General features: G+C 42.8%; 1 protein-coding gene across 3 annotated transcripts in view; it reads right to left on the bottom strand.

The window, feature by feature from the left end:
* Window positions 1–3,352: 3,352 nt before the first annotated feature.
* Window positions 3,353–21,933, bottom strand: part of SLC25A46 (solute carrier family 25 member 46) — a 53,679-nt gene continuing 35,098 nt past the window's right edge. For 2 of the 3 annotated variants that reach the window (XM_069752679.1, XM_069752662.1), the window contains exons 6-8: window positions 19,150–19,206; window positions 18,972–19,029; window positions 3,353–8,321 (exon numbers count right to left, since the gene is read on the bottom strand). In XM_069752679.1, the coding sequence (XP_069608780.1) occupies window positions 7,737–8,321; window positions 18,972–19,029; window positions 19,150–19,206 (700 nt within the window). In that variant the 3' untranslated portion in view covers window positions 3,353–7,736. The remainder of the gene's footprint in view (window positions 8,322–18,971; window positions 19,030–19,149; window positions 19,207–21,933) is intronic. The other variant, XM_069752672.1, reaches the window with a different exon arrangement.

The raw sequence follows: 21,933 nt of genomic DNA, 5'->3' as shown, positions 1-21,933 counted from the left end.
GCTCCATTTCTCTGTCATACACTTGATCCAGCAGTTTCCCTGCAACATCAGCTCTGCTGGGTGGACTGTATCCTGGTCTCAGTGACTGAACCATATTAATGAAATGTGGGTTCTCAGTCAGACGGAAAGAAGATTTTGTTGCATAAATAAACTGGGCAATTTTTTCATCAATCAACTTTTTCTAATCTGCTACTTCTTATCACAAACCTATCTATGGTGGTTCCAGGAGGTAAAGGTTTTTTCTTCCTTTTGGGTGATGGTGATATGTGGCTGTGGGTGTCTGATGATGATGCTGCTGCTAATGAAGCACTATCCTGGATGGATAACTCTGAAACTGTAGAACAGGATGATGGTGATCTTGGAGGTGGATAGTTTCCAGAATCCATGAATTCCACTAAACAAAAAGTCAATGCTGTTATTTTATTGTTTATACAATTTCTGCTTATTGTACACAACACATCACTGCCCCTGCCCCAAAAGGAATATTTGTTTTTCTTCATAACTGTACCAAATGACAGTAACATGCAGTAATAATAAGAAATATAATTTTTCTCACACATGACAGTTCAGTCTTTAGAAATAGGATTCAATAAAAATGTTTACCAACCTGAAGATCCTGCCTGTTCAGAAGTGTTTCTTTGGTCATCTTCATCACCGCACTTCCCATGATGTTGCCTCATTCGCGCCACCAGGCCTTGCATCTCTTTGTTGCATTGTTTGCATTTTGCACGCATGCCTGCCTTACCGATATGCGAAGGAGCTTCATTAAAATATTCCCAAACTGGGTCTCTTTTACGGCCTGCTGCCATTATAAGGAAAGAATGTAATAAACCTCAGATCGTACACACAAACAGATCCAGACTTGTCTGTCTGTGGCTATGCTGCAGTATTGTGCTCAAAGTTTCACTTTCATTTTCTTGTCTGCTTGCCCTTCCTCCTCCTCACACTTAGATTCACATTCTTCTTGTGTTGTGCAGATCTATTCCACTTCAAACAATCAGAAACATATTGACTAACTTCTTGGACTTGGCACTGAAGGGGTTGATTCTGTATTCATAGGTTTGTAGAACAATAGGATTAAGGTCTTTTTCTCAACTCTGTTCATGTTGTAACATTTTTGCCGTGAAGAAGAGGCTGGGACCTCTGCGGAGTCAAATTCAGTTTTGAGAACTGCGTAAGTAAAGCGAGCGTCTGTGATAATATAGGAGAGAAACTGCCCACTAATCCTACAGAAACCTCTGGAAGAGCATGGCATTGTGAATGTTACAGATATACAGCCTTTATTCTACTGAGTTAAACAACTCAGCTTTATCTCATAATGGAAGAACCTTTGGATGGTAAAATATTTTCCTCAAAAAGCAGTTTATTGAAAAAAATCCGATTTAAATAAAAAAAATCCAATTTTTTTTTTAAAAAAAAAAACATTGATTTTTATCCACCCTGGTTATAACCTCATAAAGGGACAGTGGTCAGAATGGTAAAAAATGGCCCGGTCATTAACGTGCAAACCACCCTCAGGGCTTAAGGGGTTAAATACCATTCTAATAGTTGCTGCCCATTATTCAAGCTTATCTAGATCCTTCTGAATCCTTTCTCTGTCTTCTCTAGTATTAAGGTACTGTCACACTAGACGATATCGCTAGCGATCCGTGACGTTGCAGCGTCCTCGCTAGCGATATCGTCCAGTGTGACAGGCAGCAGCGATCAGGCCCCTGCTGGGAGATCGCTGGTCGGGGAAGAAAGTCCAGAACTTTATTTTGTCGCTGGACTCCCCGCAGAAATCGCTGAATCGGTGTGTGTGACACCGATTCAGCGATGTCTTCACTGGTAACCAGGGTAAACATCGGGTAACTAAGCGCAGGGCCGCGCTTAGTAACCCGATGTTTACCCTGGTTACCATCGTAAAAAAACAAACAGTACATACTTACATTCAGCTGTCTGTCCCTTGCCGTCTGGTTCCTGCAATGACTGCTGGTCGCAAAGTGAAAGTGAAAGCACAGCACAGCGGTGAGTCACACAGCGGTGACTCACCGCTGTGCTGTGCTTTCACTTTCACTTTGCGGCCAGCAGTCAGTGCAGGAACCAGACGGCAAGGGACAGACAGCTGAATGTAAGTATGTACTGTTTGTTTTTTTACGATGGTAACCAGGGTAAACATCGGGTTACTAAGCGCGGCCCTGCGCTTAGTTACCCGATGTTTACCCTGGTTACCGGGGACCTCGGGATCGTTGGTCGCTGGAGAGCGGTCTGTGTGACAGCTCTCCAGCGACCAAACAGCGACGCTGCAGCGATCCGGATCGTTGTCGGTATCGCTGCAGCGTCGCTTAGTGTGACGGTACCTTTAGTTATCCCTCCTAGCTTTGCATTGTTTGCAAATTTGATTAGTTTACCATCAGTTCCCTTATCTAGATCGTTTATAAAAATGTTGAACAACACTGGGGCCAGGACATAGCCTTGTGGTACCCTACTTTGAACACTCTTCAAATTAGATGTGCAACCATTTATTACCACTCTAAGTACGATCACTGAACCAGTTATAAATCCCCCTACGATCTCTTACATTTTTGGAATAAGGATAGTATTAATTACTTTATCAAATGTATGCCTGAAGGCAAAATATACTATATCTTCCGCATTTCCCTGATCCACCCAGTCAGTGATCCCATCATATAAAGGAAATTAGATTAGTCTGGCATGACTTATTTGCTACAAACCCATGCTGGATAAAGTTAATTACTGTATGCTTATCCAAGTACTTGCATATATACGGTTTAATAATTTATTCAAAGATATTTCCTGGTGAAGAAGTACGGCTCATTGGCCTGTAATTTTCTGGCTCCATGTTCTTTCCTTTTTGAAAATGAGGACAGCATTTTTCTTTCTCCTATCTTCTGGGTCTTCTCCTGTTCTCCAGGATTAGTGGTTCTGCATTTTTTTTTGCTCTCTTTCTAAACACTGGGATGTAATTCATCTGGACCAGGAGATTTAAATTATTTTAAATTAGCCAAGTCCTCACCATATCCTTCTAGCAGCATCTCTTTATAGACAGTGTAGATTCTTTTATTCCTTTGATACTACCATGAAGATCAGTTGATGATACAACTGCTTTCTTAGAGAACACAGATGCAAAATAAGAATTTAAAAGTTCAGCCTTCTCAACATCATTTTTAACCACTCCACCCTTTTCATCCTATAAAATGCCTATAGCATTTTTAACTATTTTTTTTGCTTTTGACAATGTACCATTTGCCATCTCACACTTAGGTGTACTTGGAATCAGCTATAAAAATCTAGCATTTTTCAGATGGGATGTGCACATTTTCATAACTTGGAGCAGCCAAAGTGATCTCAATAACAGGGAATCTTAATATTTATTTTCTTGACACAGGCCTGAGATTACATTTCTGTACAAAAAACAGTGATACACAAAAGATAGTAACAGAGCTAAGTGCTTTGGCAGTAACAACAGTGCCAGATTTTTTCATTCTGTTATTGGCTCTATTACATCACACCTTAAAAGGAACATATCACCAGGTATTTCCCATAAAAAGTAGGGCCAGCACCCACCCGTATGCTCTCATATACAGAATTATAGAAAAGAGGACGGCGATCGCAATAAAAGAGGAGTCGACGGGTCAAGACCAGCAATGCCCATCGGACTGGACCGTGCTGTAGCTGGGAGTATAATAAAAGCTTTTTTTTGTGTTATGCAAAGCACATTGGGGTTATAAACAGCATTCTAGAATGCTGTCACATAGGGCTTGCAGGTGCTGGCTTTACTTTATATGGGGAAAAAATGATGACCTGTTCCCTTTAAACAGCTACTTTATGGTAAACAGTGTAAGTAACAAAAGTTTGTAAATTAATTACAAAATCTTAGCAAAGATCAACAAAAGCAATTTTTTTAGGTGAGGAATCCACCACATCGCACTACGTAAAATTGTGGCATTTATATGACCATGCTATAACTTTTACTATGGCTCAAAAAGTCACAAATGACCATGTTTACAACCAGGTCAGCTGACTGCAAGATCAAGGGTGAATTTTTTTTGCACAAAGAAACATTAAAAGGGAATATGTCAGTAAGTCTTTGGTTTGTAATCTGAGAGCAGCATAATATAGGGCAATAGACCCCAGTTCCAGAGATGTCAATTACTGCACTGTATGCTGTAGTTTTATTACAATCGGTGTCTTATGTGTGGGTACGGGGTTATACACAGCTCAGAATTGTGACAACTTCATCTAAAGCAGGTAAAGCAGGGAGTCTACTCAAACTATATCAAGCAGTCCAGTAAAAGATACATCCCTGGAATCAGGCTCTCTGCTCCTGCATTATGCTGCTTTCCTATTACACAGCAAAGACTTGCTAACAGATTCCCTTTAACAGTCAACTCACATAAGCACATGCAATGAATCCCTAGGCAAAATAACCACAGGAACTGTCATTTCCATGTCTCAACTCAGAACTGAGAGAAAGTGATAGTCAAGATAGTGGTTAGTATTGCTTAATAAATTCAACATGTGCATTAACGTTGGATACCATTTTACACCTCATACAAGTGCTTCTCACTTAACTGAAATATCAAAAAGTTAATTTCAGTTCTTCAATACAAAAAGTGAATCTCATCTTATAGAGTCATTACAAACAGAGTGATCTATTTCAAGTGTTTATTTCTGTTAATGTTGATGCGTATGGCTTACAGCAAATGGAAACCCAAAAGTCTTTAACTCAAAGGCTTTCGAAGCGTTTAAAAAGGTCACTTAGTCTGTTTCAGTAGGCTCCACAATCATGGGGAAGACTGCTGACTTGACAGATGTACAGAAGGCAGTCATTGACACACTCCACAAGGAGGGTAAGCCGCAAAAGTCATTGCTAAAGAATCTGATTGTTCACAGAGTGTTGTATCCAAGCATATTAATGGAAAGTTGAGTGGAAGGAAAAAAGATGGTAGAAAAAGGTGCACAAGCAACCGAGATAACCACAGCCTTGAAAGGATTGTTAAGAAAAGGCCATAGAAAAATTTGGGGGAGATTCACAAGGAGTGGACTGCAGCTGGAGCCATTTCTTCAAGAGCGACTACACACAGACATATCCAGGACTTGGGCTACAAGTGTCGCATTCCTTGTGTCAACCCACTCATGACCAATACACAACACCAGAAGCGTCTTAGCTGGGCCAAGGAGAAAAAGAACTGGACTGTTGGTCAGTGGTCCAAGGTGTTGTTTTCAGATGAAAGTAAATTTTGCATTTCATTTGGAAATCAAGGTCCCAGAGTCTGGAGGAAGAGGCACACTATCCAAGCTGCTTGAGGTCTAGTGTGAAGTTTTCACAATCAATGATGGTTTGGGGAGCAATGTCATCTGCTGGTGTAGATCCACTGTGTTTTATCAAGATCAAAGTCAGCGCAGCCATCTACCAGGAAATTTTAGAGAACTTTATGCTTCCCTCTGCAACAAGCTTTTTGGAGATGGAAATTTCATTTTCCAGCAGGACTTGGCCCCTGTCCACACTGCCAAAAGTACCAATACCAGGTTTAAAAACAACAGTATCACTGTGCTTGATTGGCCAGAAAACTTGCCTGATCTTAACCCCATAGAGACTCTATGGGATATTGTCAAGAGGAAGATGAGAGACAACAGACCCAACAATGCAGACGAGCTGAAGGCTGCTATCAAAGCAACCTGGGCTTCCATAACACCTCAGCAGTGCCACAGGCCGACCGTCTCCATGCCACGCCACATTGATGCAAAAGGAGCCCTGACCAAGTATTGAGTGCATTTACTGAACGTAAATTTCAGTAGGCCAACATTTCAGATTTTAAAATAATTTTTCAAGATGGTGTTAGAAAGTATTCTAATTTACTGAGATAATCACTTTTGGGTTTTCATTGTTTGTAAGCCATAATCATCAACATTAACAGAAATAAATAGATCACTGTTTGTAAGAACTCTATATAATAAATGAGTTTCACTTTTTGTATTGAAGAACTGAAAAATTAACCATTCGATGATATTCTAATTTAGAAGCACTTGTATATAAATGTAGATGTCAATCTGGGAGTAACTTTGTAAATACAGTGCACTGCTTTATCTTGTATGGGTCTCAAGTTACATCCTACAGTCATTATACCAACCTACAATATCTGGGTAGCAATATATACTCAACTCCTAATGAAGGCTGCAAAATGTATGTCAAGATTTTCACATGCTTATCTTTTCTACAGTTGAATCATATCCAGGCCAAGAATAAAAAACTTGATTAACAGTATTTGGGGGGGAGGGGGGGGGGTGGTGGTGATGTTCTATTAAGATATAGCTACAAATTTGTCACTATTGGGCTTCTTGATAAATGTACATACCAGGCTATAAGCAACTTTTTGCTAGATAGAAGAATCTTGTTGATCCAGTGTAGGTTTGTGCACACTGGGTCTCTTTTCTGGTTTTTCCCATTTGTGTTATCATTAGTGATGAGCGAATATACTCGTTACTCGAGATTTCTCTAGCATGCTCCGGTGTCCTCCGAGTATTTTTTTAGTGCTCGGAATTTTAGTTTTTATTGCTGCAGCTGAATGTTTTACATCTGTTAGCCAGCATAAGTACATGTGGGGTTGCCTGGTTGCTAGGGAATCCCCACATGTAGTTATGATGGCTAGCAGATGTAAATCATTCAGCTGCGGCAAGAAAAACTAAATCTCCGAGCACTAAAAAATACTCTGAGGACACCCGAGCGTGCTCGAGAAATCTCGAGTAACGAGTATATTCGCTCATCACTAGTTATCATAAGTAATAAAGATTGGCAATATTTTACTTAACTGCTTATGTATATTTTTGGGATCTGGATGTTGTCGGTTGGTGATACAAATTTTTTATATTAGGTGTAAAGTCGCACAGGATTAGATTAGATTTTTTTTTTTAAAGAAATGTTTTATAAAAAGCAGTGCCACGTCGATCCATTTATCTTCCCAAAAGAAATTAAATGTGCTTTTTTTATAATTCTTGCACAAACCTTTTAACAGCTTGACATCTGTTCACAATGGCATTAGGGGCTGCAGTCAAGGTTCCATTTGATGGCACAAATAGAGCAGCATGCCTCACTATTCTTGCCGTTAATATGATGAGCACAAAGGACTATAGTCTCCATTTTGAACATAGCTTTAACTACTCACCTATAATTCCATAGGACAGATAGTAATTCCTGCATCAATACTTACAACCTGGTATAATGATGAAACTTTGCTGAATTCCAAAATCACCATACCAAGCCAAACATTAAGCAACGTTAGGTGATGTAGCCTGCGGAAACGCGAAAGTGGTTCTCTGCTATTATATGGGTGGAACTGGTAAATAAAAGTTACTCAACTTTCTATGGAGGTTATGTAAATTATTGAGCAAGTGCTTTAGGTGGAATTGCTACTCGACTCCTTGTAATGACACCTGACATTTAATTTCGCCAAAGCAATTGGTATCAGCAATTTCAGGCACAAAGTCAACCTGTAGGTTAATCTGCCATACACTTAAGGTACTGATATAAGATCAGCATTGCACACAACATCAAAGACTTTGAACAACAATACATCCATATTCACCAAGTGGAAAATTCAATGTTCAGTTTATAAAATCAAGATCACATACTGATAATCTGGCACAATGCTTTCTTCTGTACCCTACTGGCGTAAATAACTAGTGTGTAACTTGAAATGAAATATTAATGATGTGCCAAAATGGGCGAGTCATGCTCATTGTGCTGGATTTTGCAAAAGGGATGAATAAATAATTTTAGTAACTTGCAGAACAGTAGCATGTAGAGTATATTGTACCATCACCGCTCCGAAGCCTTTGTAGAAGCCGAGCAATCCTTCCTCTCGCTTTATAGTGTTGATACAGTCTCTCATTCCCTCATATTGAGTGTTAATAGGCAACACTTCATAGCCAAGGTCTGTATTATCTATTATTGTGCGTGTTCCTTGAATGTGAAGGCGGTGCATGACTGTCTCGAGAGGAAACAGTGCGATGTCGGCACATAGGCTTGCTGCAAAATTAGCAATGAGTTCGGGGAAATAATCTTCCAAAATGCTTTGGGCAGCACTAGCCCCTTCGCATGGAATTTGGGTAGGATTCCTCTTCTTCTTTATGAAGAATAAAACAAATTTCTGTACTATAGAGCTGATCATATAATGCAGTACACCATGGAGAACAGTAGGAAATGTCAGAACGAGGAGAGGTAACAAACGTTTGCTGTGAGGCACTCCAAGTCCCATAACTCTTCCAATTCCTTCCTTTAGACAATCCAAGATTCCAGGATTGTCACGGATGATCTCACTCTGTAAGAGATTTAGAAGAAAGCTGCTTTAGAACCCTTGTGTTTACTCACATACACAATCTTCTATATAATGCCCCCGGTAAAGCCAAATGCTGACTATACACAAGCTTACTGTCAGATTAAGGTCGGCTGAGCAGACCGCGCTCTCTCTCTCGACTCCTCCATACCCGAGTTCTTATTGGTGATGAGCAAACAAGCTCGGATAATGCGTTTTCTGCACATGCTCGTGAGCTAACAGTGTCTTCAGGGGGCCTCAAAATATATATGTTCCCCTGGCTGTTCGACAGTCATCACATGCATGGATTGCCTCGAAACATGCAGAACCGGGGACAAACATTTTTCGAGAACACTTGAATAATGCCTAATCTGAGAACGTTCGCTCACCACTAGTGCTTATTCAATGAAAAGAGGAGAAAGCCGATGCCAAATATCTTTGGTAGAGGCTTATCTCCTTTAGAAACAATAGGCTCAATAACACAATACAATACACCTGATCTAATCTGAATCGTAATGTCTCTAGCAAAATTCCAATCTATTACAGGTCTACTATTAGTTTCCTTTTATGGTAGATTTTGAATATTTTTGCTGAAACAACGATGCACACAGGTAACAAATTTCAATTGATTTTGGCAATCCAACAGTAGCAGCATTGGCAGATTGATTTGCAGGACTCTGGTCCATCGGCCAGGTCAATAGTCTCCAGCCACTGGATGGGAGCTCTATGATTCTCTTATCTTAGAGGATCCCCAGCATTTGAATAGCTGGGCCAGCGCAATGTCATCAAGAGCTGAGACGGGAATCCCAGAAAGTAAGAGATTTGCAAGTCTTTTGTCCAGCGGCTAGGGACTACTTACCTAAAGTCCCACAAATTGATCAGTCTATTTCTAAACAGCAGAAGACAACGGCGTGTCCTAGTTGGCCATGTGAGCGGTCGCATAGGAGAGAGCCCCCGCTGCCATTATTGCTCTAATCCTGTGCATACGCCGCTGTCTGCTTTAAAGTGTGATACATCTGCTGGCTGAAGGTCTCGGTAGCGCTGGAGCATGGCGGCGAGGACTGGTGGAGGAAGAAATGACCCGGAGACGGCAGAAAGATGCGGGGGCTGGAGAGGCCGGTGAATTCCAAGATGGCGCCGCGGCCAGGGAGGATGCTAATAAGGCTAACGCTGCATGTCAGAGACGCTTGGAGGCTGCTGCTAAATTGAGAAAGTTTGCCCGGGTGGATGAGGTGGAGGAAGCTAAGTATCTGCTGAAGATAGATCTTAAGGGGAGGAGAAGGAGGATGATGATGAAGAAACAACTGCCGAAGGAAAGGCTGAGGTACAGTAGGGGGAGGGAGACGGTGGCATGGCTGCAGCAGCAGAGACTCAAAGAAGTTGAACTGGGAGGGGAGCCGACGCTAAAGGACGTATTTATACTCGTGTCCTTTTAATAGAGTTCATTTTTTCCTGACAACAGAGGACGCTATCCAGTGGATTGATATTAATGCTAAGAAAATACAAGCTAAAGGAGACTGAGAACTCGTTGACATATGGATATGGGATATTGGTTTCTCTTTGAAAGAGGAGAATTGGGTTAATTGCATACTTGTTTACTGGTTGTATTCTTTTCAATTATGAAAGAGTTGAGTTTAGCCATTCTGGTTCTTTGGCCAGACAATACTGCAATAGATAACATGGAGGGCAGAGGAGTGCTTTAGAAAAAGGTGTTTTGCGAATGTGTATTATACCACTTTACTTTGTTCTACGTTTTGAAATGTTTTGGATGAATGAAAAGAGTTGTGACGTTAATGGTGGAGGGAGGGGGAAGGAGAAAGTAATCCAAGGGAGAGTGTCTCTAATGGGCAGAGGAACCCCACGCTCGATGAGAGGAAAAAGCTTTAGTTGGGGGGAGGGTTTAGACAGCTCAGGCCAAGAAATAAGGTTATTCTGATGAGAGGTATGATGGGGGACAGTATTAAAATATTGAGTTGGAATATAAGAAGCCTAGCAGATAAAACCAGGCGGACGGCGGTTTTACAGTATGCTCGTGATCAAAGGGCCTCATTGATAGGTCTGCTTGAAACACATTTAGTGCATGAGAGGGTTGATGTCTTGTCTAGGCGCTGGATACAGAAAGCGTATTACTCTACTTTCTCTACGTACTCAAGGGGAGTGTCAGTACTGACTCCTGCAGGGGTGCGATTTGAGGAGATGAAGGTGTATGTTGATGCGGATGGTCAATATGTGGTGGTTAAATATAAATTGCTTGGGGTGCTGCTGTGTGTAGTGGCTATGTATATTCCACCTCCCTATTCCAGTAAGAAAATTAGAGAAGTGTTGGAGCTGGTGGGGCGAGGGGACCCGATACCACTTCTAATCATTGGAGACCTCAATAATATAGGTGATGACTTCTGGGATAGGAACAAAAACTTACTGAATAGGTGTGAATGGTCATACTACTGCGTTTGGTACATATGTTCAGGAAATTGGCATGATTGATCTGTGGAGGGTGCGACATGTTGGGGAAAGGGGGTATTCTTGCTACTCACCGGCCCATGATACCTTATCTAGAATAGTGGGAGACGCGAGATACCTGTCATGAGCATTTTTGGATCATAATCCGATTGAGGTGGGGCTGCGGCCGATGGGGACACGGGCCGGGTGCAGGGGAGCGTGGAAAATTCACCCTAACTGGTTGCGCAGTATTGATATAGACAACATACAGCAAGAGATAGAGGAGTTTTTTGAGTTTATTGATGGAGTGCTGATATACCCACTATTTGGGAGACTATGAAAGCTTATCTGAGGGGATTGCTGTTTAGAGATATTAGTAGATGTAAGCAGCGGGCAAAACAGGCGGAAAGAACGGCAAGTGAGAGGCTGAGAGTAGCAGAGAATGAAATGATTGCTCTGGGTACCCCTGACGCTGGGAAACTTAAAAGAAGCTCAGAATAAAATGGATAAAATTCTTTTGGAGAGGGCGGAGAGAAAGAAAGTTTCAGAGACTAGCTTTTTATCAGGTGGGGGAGGCGGTGGGTCATATGTAGTCGCTGGTGGCCTCTGCTCAGAGGAGTACATCATTTGTGCATTCATTGGTTTCAGCAAATGGTGCGAAGGTGCTGGAGACTTCTGAGATCTTGGAGGTTTTTACGGACTTCTATGCGGATTTGTACTCCTTGCGGGTGGATGCATCGATGGGAGACACTGGGGCTTTTTTAGGGGGACATGAGTTGCCTAAGCTGAGTGAGGATGACAGGGAAGGTTTGGAGGCACCTATTACGGATGAGGAATTGTGCCGGGCATTAAGGTCAATGGCAAGGCGCCAGGAGCAGATGGACTACCAGCCGAAATTTACAAAGATATGGAGGAAGTGTTGATGCCCAGATTAAGAGTGGTCTTTCATGAAGCGTAGGAGAATTCTGCCAGCCTCCATGAGAAAAGCCATAATAGTGGTAATCCCGAAGGAGGATAAAGACTTACGATATCCTGAGTCATACCGACCAATTTCTTTGCTCACAACGGATGTCAAGCTTCTGGCCGGGATGTTGGCAACCAGACTGTCATGTGTTATCTCTAAATTAATACATCCGGATCAGTCCGGATTTATGCCCGACAGGTCTATGGCAATTAACTTAAGAAGGCTTTTTATGAATGTACAGCTGAGTGCTGATAACTGTGGCCAGAGAGTTATTGCATCCTTAGACGCCCATAAGGCTTTCGACAGTGTAGAATGGGGGTATTTGTGTCAGGTGTTACACTGTTCGGGTTTTGGTCCACAATTTGTGTCCTGGGTCAAACTGCTATATGCGCATCCAGTGGCTAGAGTTAGGGTGAATGGAGAGTTTTCTCATACGATTAAGTTACATAGAGGGACGAGACAGGGGTGTCCACTCTTCCCTCTCCTGTTTGCTTTGGCTGTTGAGCCATTGGCTGCCACAATTAGGCAGTCTGCTGTAGTATCTGGATTTAAGTATGGGTCAATTGAAGAAAAGAGAATGTTATATGCAGACAAAAGTCGTAGTTACTCACCGATAACGGTGTTTCTCGGAGCCCATGACAGCACTACGGAGAGAGGGGATCCGCCCTTCAGGGACAGGAAACCTACAGATAAAAGGGCGGGACCTCTCCCTCGCATCAGTTGGTTTACAGAGCATCGGAGGACCTCTAGGTTAGTTTACAACAGAGAAAAAATCATATTACAACATTTCTTAATAGAGGAACCCCGTGCCTATATTCATACTATATACACTATATAAATTATATGTAATTAAAGGTGCTCACCGCACTCGTGATGGGAGGGAATAAGCGAGTGCTGTCATGGGCTCCGAGAAACACCGTTATCGGTGAGTAACTACGACTTTCTCGGTCTCCCATGACAGCACTACGGAGAGAATTGCAGAGACTAAGCTTAGGGAGGGACCACCGCCTCGAGAACCCTTCGTCCGAAGGTTAAGTCAGACACAGAGGCTAGATTTAATCTATAGTGCCTAAAAAAGGTTGATGGTGATGACCAGGTGGCCGCTTTACAGATTTGCTCTATCGATACCTCTGACCTCTCAGCCCATGAGGTAGCTACCGCTCTTGTGGAATGTGCTCTTATACCATCTGGGATCTCATTCCCCGAGGATGAATATGCCAAGCCTATCGCCTCCTTTATCCACCTCGCCAAAGTACCCTTGGATGCCCGAAATCCTTTTCTGGGACCCTGGAAACAGACAAACAGAGAGCCTTCCTTCCTATACTCTCTGGTGGAATCTAAGTATTGGATTAGGCATCTTCTGACGTCTAGATTATGGAAGTTCTGCTCTTTCTCATTTTTTGGGTTTGGACAAAAGGATGGCAGGGATACTTCTTGTGACCTATGGAATTTTGATGCCACTTTTGGCAAATAGGCCGGGTCAGGTCTAAGAGTGACTATCATCTGATATTTTAGTGAAGGGTGGATTGGAGGATAAGGCTTGAATGTCACTTATTCTGCGTGCAGATGTTAACGCAACTAAAAGAATAGTTTTAAGTGATAATGTTTTAATTGGAATCGTCTCTATGGGTTCGAATGGAGGACCCGTTAACGCCGAGAGGACTAAATTTAAGTCCCATGAGGGCACTTTTTGAGAAACTTAGGGCTTTGATCTCGTTACTGCCTTAATAAATCTGATTATCCATGGGTTGGCCGCAATATTATGATTATAGAGCTGCTATTTGTACCTTAAGAGTACTAACCGCCAACCCCTGTTCCAGACCTTTTTGTAGGAACTCAAGTATTTTAGGAATTGAGGGCCCATCCTGGACTTTTACTTTGGAGACGGACAGAAATTTTTTCCATGTTTTTCCGTATATTCTAGTAGTGATGGGTTTCCTACTTTTTAACAACATGGTGACTAAGTTGTCTGAGAAACCCCTTCGTTTTAATAGTCCCCGTTCAAAAACCAGGCTGTCAAATGAAGGTTCGATTCCTGTGGATGGAAGATCGGCCCTTGATGTAGAAGGTCTGGTATATTCGGTAGGACCCATGGGTCCGAGACCGATAGCATCCTCAGCCAGGAGAACCACGTCCTTTTTGGCCAGAACGGGGCTATAAGGATCATTTTCGTTTTATCCTCTCTGACTTTCCGAATGACTGCCGGGATCAGAATAGTTGGAGGAAAGGCATAAGTCAATTTTTGAGTCCATGGAATCATAAAGGCATCTAGAGCCTGTGGATTCCCTCCCGGGTTCAGTGAGCAGAATTTGCTCACCTTTTTGTTTTTGTAATTGGCGAATAGATCTATTGTTGGTGCTCCCCACATTTTTGTGATCTGATCGTAGATGGATTGGTTTAGGGACCACTCGCCTTGTTTTAACTGAGACCGACTCAGGTAATCTGCTCTCTCGTTGTTTGAACCCTGAATGTGTAGCGCAGAGAGGGATAGTAGATTTTCTTCCGCTAGGTTGAAAATTTTGGCTGAAGAACTCATGAGTGCCCGAGACCTTGTTCCTCCCTGGTGGTTTATATACGCTACAGTCACTTTGTTGTCCGAAAAGATTCGGACATGATGTCCCTGAATATAGGTCAGAAAAGAAAGAAGAGCCTGAAGCACTGCCCAAAGTTCTTTTTGGTTTGAGGATGTTGATAGTTCCTGAACTAACCAGGTTCCCTGAGCAACTCTGTCCGCCATGTGAGCCCCCCACCCTGTGGGACTCGCATTGGTTGTTATTACCCAGGATATTTTTGTCACCCAAGGAACTCCCTTTGATAAGTTTTGGCTTTCCCCCCACCAACGAAGGGAATGAATAACTGAGGAATTCAGGGTGATTCGACTTTCCAAGTTGTCCTTTAGTATTGACTGCCATTCTAGTACGTGCCACTGAAGTTCTCGTGTGGAATTGTGCGAAGGGTATCGCTGGTAGGCATGAGGACAGAGAGCCTAGTAGCGACATTGCTCTCCTTAGAGTCATGGAAGGATGGTGAAAAGTTTGCTCTATCATGGCTAATATGTTGTCTTTTTTGGGGTTTGGAAGTCGGCATTCTTGGACTCGGGAGTCTATTGTCAGACCTAGGAACTCCTGTACTTGACAGGGTTCCAACTTTGATTTTTTTAAGTTTATGAGCCACCCCAAGTCCGTCAAAATAGTCATTACCCGGTCCCTCTGTTCTTTGCAACTTTGGGCCGAGTTGCTTACGATGAGAAAGTCGTCTAGGTAAGGGACTATTAATATATTTTGTTCCCTTATGTGGGCCATCATTTCTGCTATTATTTTTGTGAATATTCGGGGGGCTATAGAGATTCCGAACGGAAGAGCTCTGTACTGGAAAAATCTTAATTGTCCTTTTATGGGAACTGCCAATCTTAGGAATTTTTGAGATTGATTGTGGATGGGCACATGATAATATGCATCGGTTAGGTCTATCACGACCATGTAGCAATTCGGAAACAGGATTTTTATGGTGGACTTTATTGTTTCCATTTTGAATTTGTGATTTTTTTACGTATTTGTTCAGGTTTTTTAGATTTATAATGGTCCGAAAGGACCCATCGGGTTTTGGTACTAAGAAAAGAGGGAAGAAAAAAACCTTCTCCTACTTCCTGAGGGGGGATTTCTTGAATCACAGATTTTTGCAGTAGGGAATAATTTCTTTCTCTAAAGCTGCTTGTTCTGCCACCGAGGATCTTATTTTTGTTTCTATGTACTTCCGGGGAGGAAAAGAAATAAAATCTATTTTTAGTCCGTACTGTATGATGTTTAGAATCCAGGTGTTGTTGGATATTTTCTTCCAGGCGGGAAGGAATGATGTGAGTCTTCCCCCCACCGTAGGCAAAATGTCATTTGGAGGGTTTTTTGTCTCGGGAGGTATTGCCAAAGAGGTAACCTCTATCCCTTCTCCTGCCTTCTTCCCATTTATTCTGCTCCCTGGGGGGTCTACGGCGGAAAAATCTCCGATTCCGAAAGGACTGCCTGAATGGGGCTGGGCCCAAATTTGGAAACCCCTTCTTTTTGTCTCCTGCTTTTTGGAGGAGGTCATCCAGGGTCTCTCCAAACAGAAAGTTTCCTTCACACGGAATAGAACATAGCTTTAGCTTTGTCTGGAGATCTCCAGGCCAGCTTTTGAGCCATAAGGTTCTTCTGGCTGCGTTGGAGAGCAGCGGCCTTAGATGTTAACTGTACGGAGTCTGCTGAGGAGTCCGCCAGGAATGCTGCTGCTGCTCTAATTGCAGCGATAGAATCCAGTAATTTATTCCTGGGTAGCCCGTCTCTAATTTGACTCTCTAATTGATCAATCCACACCATCAGAGATCTGGAGGTGCAGGTAGCCGCAACAGTAGGCCTCAAGCTACCCCCAGCCGATTCCCATGCCCCTTTAAGAAATGTGTCTGCTTTCTTCTTATCTAAAGGGTCTCTGAGGGTACCCATGTCTTCGAACGGGAGCGCAAATTTTTTCGAGGCTTTTGCCACCGCTACATCCAACTTTGGTGCCTTATCCCAGGAAGTGGATGCGTCATCTTCGAAGGGATACTTCCTTTTAAGCGAGGGCACCGAAGAGTTTCTCCTATCTGGTTTCTCCCATTCTTTTATAATTAGGGATTGGACATTGGGATTTAGAGGAAAGGTTTTCCGTTTTTTTTTTGTCCCAAGCCACCAAACATTACATCTTGGGCCGTTTTGTCAGGTTTAGGCTCCTCCACCCCCATAGTAGCCCTAACGGCTCTCACTAAGGTATCCACTTCCTCGAGTGGAAAACAATGTCGGCCTGAATCTTCCTCGGAGGAGGATAGGGAGGAGTCAGAATCGTCCAAATCTGCGTCTTCAGATAAGGATCGGACAGAGTGGGATTGTACTGTTTCCTTTACTTTATCTTTTCCTTTTTTGGAGGAAGATACAGCATTCTGAACCTCAGATCTAATGATATTTTTTAGCTCGGATGCAAAGTCGGGAGTCTCCTCACATAGCACACGCTGGATACATGATTTGCAAAGCTTTTTGTCCCAGGCTACTGGTAAAGCTTTGTCACAGATGGGGCAGGATTTGTTTTTTCTTTTCTCCAACTTCTTCTTTCCCTATTAAGGGAGAAGAGGGAGCCCCATTATAATATACACATTCACGAAGATCACTCACCATTCTGACGTGCAGGCAGGTACCGGTTCTGGAGGGGGCCCTGGGTTTGGAATGGAATGTTCCCAAGGAGGTGAATTAGGCTTCGCAGCAGACCTGCTGCGCTGTGTAGAACGACTGCTAGACCCACTCCTGGCGCTCTTAGGGTCTGTCTTCTTATGGTGCTGCTGCCTTGGCTGCAGCTCCTGTGGATCGCTGTCTTCCATGATTTACAGGGAGATGGTGCGACAACTATGTGCGCACCATCTCCCCATTTGTATTTGGCGCCACCTCCGGCGTTCCCCACACTTCCGGTCCTGCGTCACGTCCTCCAGGGAGAAAAGAAGCTACCGCGCATGCGCGCGGCGATGACCCGGAAGTCCTGCCGCATTTCCGGAGCGGCGGCCATCTTAGTACACCCGGAGCGTGCGCTTATCGGCACAGGAGCTCTGGGTGATCCAGCGCCCCTTCTTCACGTCGGAATCGGCGGCGTTCTCCCTCCGCCCACCCTGAAGAACCCCTCGGTTCCAGCGGTGGCGGCTTCGGGAGCCGGACAAGCCGCGGCAGGAGCCTCCTCGCTGCTGGAACTCGACCTCCCGGTCCATCGGTCTTCCTAACAGGTACCACCGAAAAGAGGTTCCCTGTTCAGGGACAGGAAACCAACTGATGCGAGGGAGAGGTACCGCCCTTTTATCTGTAGGTTTCCTGTCCCTGAAGGGCGGATCCCCTCTCTCCGTAATGCTGTCATGGGAGACCGAGAAATACTGCTGTTCTTGAGCGATCCACATATCTCATTGGGAAATGCTATTTGGCTTATCGAAAGATTTGGAGCATTGTCGGGGTTGAGGATAAATTGGAATAAATCAACTCTGTTTAAGGTAGACGACGTAGGGTATGAGGTAGGAGATGTCACGGAGGGAGACAGACAAAGTGGCTGATAAATTCAAATATTTGGGGATATGGATCTCTATAGCGTAATTAGCTTGCAGAATACTAGCGTTTTACAAGCGTAATTAGCTTGCAGAATAATAGCGTTTTCCAAGCGATCTGTAGCATAGCTTGGAAAACAGATTGACAGGTTGGTCACACTTGTCATACAGTGTTTGACAAGTGTGACCAACTTTTTACCATTGATGCTGCCTATGCAGCATCAATAGTACAAAGATCTAATTTTAAAAATAATAAAAAATCGTGATATTCTCACCTTTCGGCGTCCCAGTCTTCCCGCTCCTCGCGATGCTCGCTTTCCCAGTAATGGCTAGCAGCAATGACCCCAGATGACGTAGCGGTCTCGTGAGACCACACGTCATCAGAGGTCTTTGCCGCAAAGCATTCTTGGGGAAGCGAGCATCGCGAGCAGCGGGAAGACTGCCAGGGCCGCTGGAAGGTGAGAATATCACGATTATTTTATTTATTTATTTTAACAATTATATGGTTCCCAGGGCCTGGAGGAGAGTCTCCTCTCCTCCACCCTGAGTACCAACCGCACATGATCAGCTTACTTCCCGCATGGTGGGAATAGCCACATGCGGAAAGTAAGCGGATCAATGCTTTCCTATGTGTGTGGAATCCCCGCGATTTCGCAGAAAGAATGAACATGCTGCATTTTTTTCCGGAATGCGATTCCACCGCGGAAAAAAACGCAGCATGTGCACAAAAAATGCAGAATGCATTCTAATAGGATGCTTAATGTATGCTTTTTTCGCGGTTTTATAGCTAAAAAAAAACCCACGAAAATTCCTGAACGTGTGCACAGTCTTATGATAGACTGTGGACGCCTTGGCTGGAATTGGGGTAGTTGGGATGTTTGTTTATAAGGGGACAGTAGGAGTTATCACATAATAAAGTTTATGCCGGTATACGATATGCTGAGGGAAGAGCATGAGCTGTGGGGAGAAGGATGGGGGGGTTGGTGATGTTGGGATATATTGCAGGTGGATCTTTTCAAAATCCCTGTAAAATGTTTATTGTGATTTTATACTTAATTAAAATCTATTTGAGTTAAAAAAAAAAAAAAAAAAAAACAGCAGAAGAAGACAAGGGGTTCTAAAATTTTTAGAGAGCAATTTTACATTTAGATCTTTGGCTATCTAGCGTGCTTACCTGTACAGTTTCAATCAGGCTTGCTGAATAGAAGGGAGTTGCAATTACATAGACTAAACTGCAAAATATAAGCATTGAGTATGTTACTATAAAAGCAAAAAAAAAAAAACAAAAACAAAAAACCACATTAACCAAAAAAAAAAATACTGAACTGCACAGGAAATCTAGAAAGACTTACCCTTTAAGGAGAATATGTCCTCCTATTTGCCTGGGACTCCATTTATGTGTAAGTTCCCTGAAATAATATAAAGTAAAACCATTTTCTCAGAATTGTAGTGTATATCCATTGACAAAAATATGAAAAAAGAAAAAAAGGGATTTTGTTTTGAACTAAAAAAAGAAAGTACCAAGCACCACAGCTTTGCACTATATCACATCATTTCATTGTCATGTTCTAGGGAATCAGCAATAAGCAATGACTTTGTAGAACTTACCACAAAAAAGACTTATAGATAACATTTACAAAACTACGGTATATAGAGAATTGGCATCTACAGTAACTTGTCTGTTCAATGAGAAAAATACATTCAGCAAGTTATTTTATTAGGCTTTTTCATGTAAATATATTTATTTTTTGCTGTGTTTTTGTTATTTGACTAACCACATAAAATTAAAAAAATAATAATAAAACTAATGAAAAAAGTAAATTTGAGTTGTTATAATCAATGAGACACACACAGTAGGCTGACATTACTTGCTATCATTTATTTCTGGATTCTATAACCACGGGCGTGCACCTGGGGCACCGAGGCATCATGTGGCACAAGAAGCCACTACTTGTGGCTTCCAACCCATATGGACAGAAGCATGTTTGACTGACAGGTTAACTATACGTGGGCAGCCACACACACAAGATTAGTGGCAGCAGCTGAGGAGCAGGGACTGGCAAGTACTCAGGACTGCCATCGGGGCGTTACTGCCCTTACTGACGTATGGGGCCTCAGGGGCAGCATTAGGCGGTTGACTAATAACTGAACATGCGTCCTCGGATACACATTCAACTGCATGCTATTGCCTTGCAGGACCGCTTCCTACACAGCAGTAGGAGCCAACAGCCATCAGTGGCCGGCAGCTGATCTCAAATGGTTGAGGAAGAAGATGCCGCTGGACCCTGGCCAGGTAAGGAGAATATATATATTTTTTTTTTAACCCAAATTCGCAATATGGGGCAACATATGGAGGGGCAGGACGAGAGGACACATATGGGGGCAGGATGAGAGGACACATATGGGGGCAGGATGGGGGACATTTTTACAGGAAAGTGCCAGGATGTAGGACATTACTGTAGAGGCTAATTAAGGAATATTACTTCTGTGATGTATTTTATTTTTGAGGATACTTTGTTCAGCAGGGGGGTGGGGTGGGAGGTACTGTTACTATGCAGTGCGACATTGTAGCTTTTTTTTTTTTTCATCTGGTGTAGTGTATACGTTGGCGAAAATTGAGGAATGTGCGCTAGAGAACTTATTTTATGCAGAGATGAGTCCTGGCTGGAACAAGTGATGCCGGTCTGAACTGGATGAAGAAGAAAAGCGAAGATGAATATCTTCAACTACACTCTTCACTGGTGAGTCAATGTACTATCTGTAAACTTACACTGCCACTATATACAGAGCTCCTTTGTATAATGTCACTGGTGAGTCAGTGTTTCACCTGTACAATGACACTATATACTATGTACAGGGCTCTTGTGTATAATGTCACTGGTGAGTTAGTGTGCTACCTGTACACTGACACCATGTAGTATACATTCAGCTCCTGTGTATAATGTCACTGGTGATCACTGTATTACCTGTACACTGACACTATGTAGTATGTACAGAGCTCTTGTGTATAATGTCACTGATGAGCCAGTGTGTTACCTGTACACTTGCACTATACACTGTATATTCTGTACAGAGCTCCTGTGTATAATGGCACTTATGGTAATATTAGTATTGTGCTTTTATTAATGATCTGTATTTTAGTATTCGGTCACTATATGGTGGTAATAGCTGATATGGTCGTGGTGTGACAGTATTTGTCCCCTGTATGTGGTATTATTCTTTCACTATGTGGTGGTAACCTGTGATCTGGTCATGGTGTGATGGTATTTGTTCCTTGTATGTGCTAGTATTTGGTCACTAAGTGGTGGTAATACATGGTCTGGTCATGGTATTTGTGCCTTGTATGGGGTATTCAGTCACTATGAGATGGTAATATGTGGGTCGGCCTTGGTCTGGCAGTATTTGTCCCTTGTATATGGTATTATTGGTCATTTTAAAAAACGTATGCGACACATTCCCTTGAAGAAAAATAAAATTAAAATATACGTAAAAAAAGAGTATCGGATATTTTAACAAATGTTTAATAGGTTAGAGTAGAGTACGGCCCTGCCAGAAGAGTCCACCTTGTTGTGGTGGCGACTTAAAAAAAAAAAAAAAAAAAAAAATCTTTGGCCAAAACAAAAGCTGCTGGCAATGTATGTGATACGGTGTTCAATAGGAACTATTAAACGTGTGACTGGTGAGGATGTGGTGCAGAAGTGGAGTTTTTCCAAGAATGGGCAGTGGGACTGTAAAAGGTTCGAGGGGTAAAGGCGGAGCTAAGGTGGAGCCTCGGCAGAGTCTGAAGGGGGCCCGAAAACGTTGCCAGTATATGGCCCTGAAATTCCTAGTGGCAGCCCTGCAAGTACTAATGGTGCACTGTGCAAATATCTCTGGATGCCGCAGGAGAATGGGGTCTCTTAACTCATCTGGCTCCAGAAAGTAGTATGGGAATTAGAAAGGTAGCAGTGTCTGCGGCTCGCTCCACTGTAGTTTATGGGAGTTCTGAATCATTAGGCAGTAATCAACAAGACTCATGATCTATTGTAGAGAGGCTTGAGCGTGCATTACCACTTCCTGTGTAGGACCTATTCAAAGGTTTTTTTACAAAGATTTAGAAGTGTATTTACTGCAAATCCATTTTGAAAATGCTCCAA

This window comes from Ranitomeya imitator, chromosome 1 (assembly GCF_032444005.1).
Source record: "Ranitomeya imitator isolate aRanImi1 chromosome 1, aRanImi1.pri, whole genome shotgun sequence".
NCBI classification, from domain to species: domain Eukaryota; kingdom Metazoa; phylum Chordata; class Amphibia; order Anura; family Dendrobatidae; genus Ranitomeya; species Ranitomeya imitator.
The sequence above is the reverse complement of the archived record's forward strand: the minus strand, read 5'-3'. Positions and strand labels throughout refer to the sequence as shown.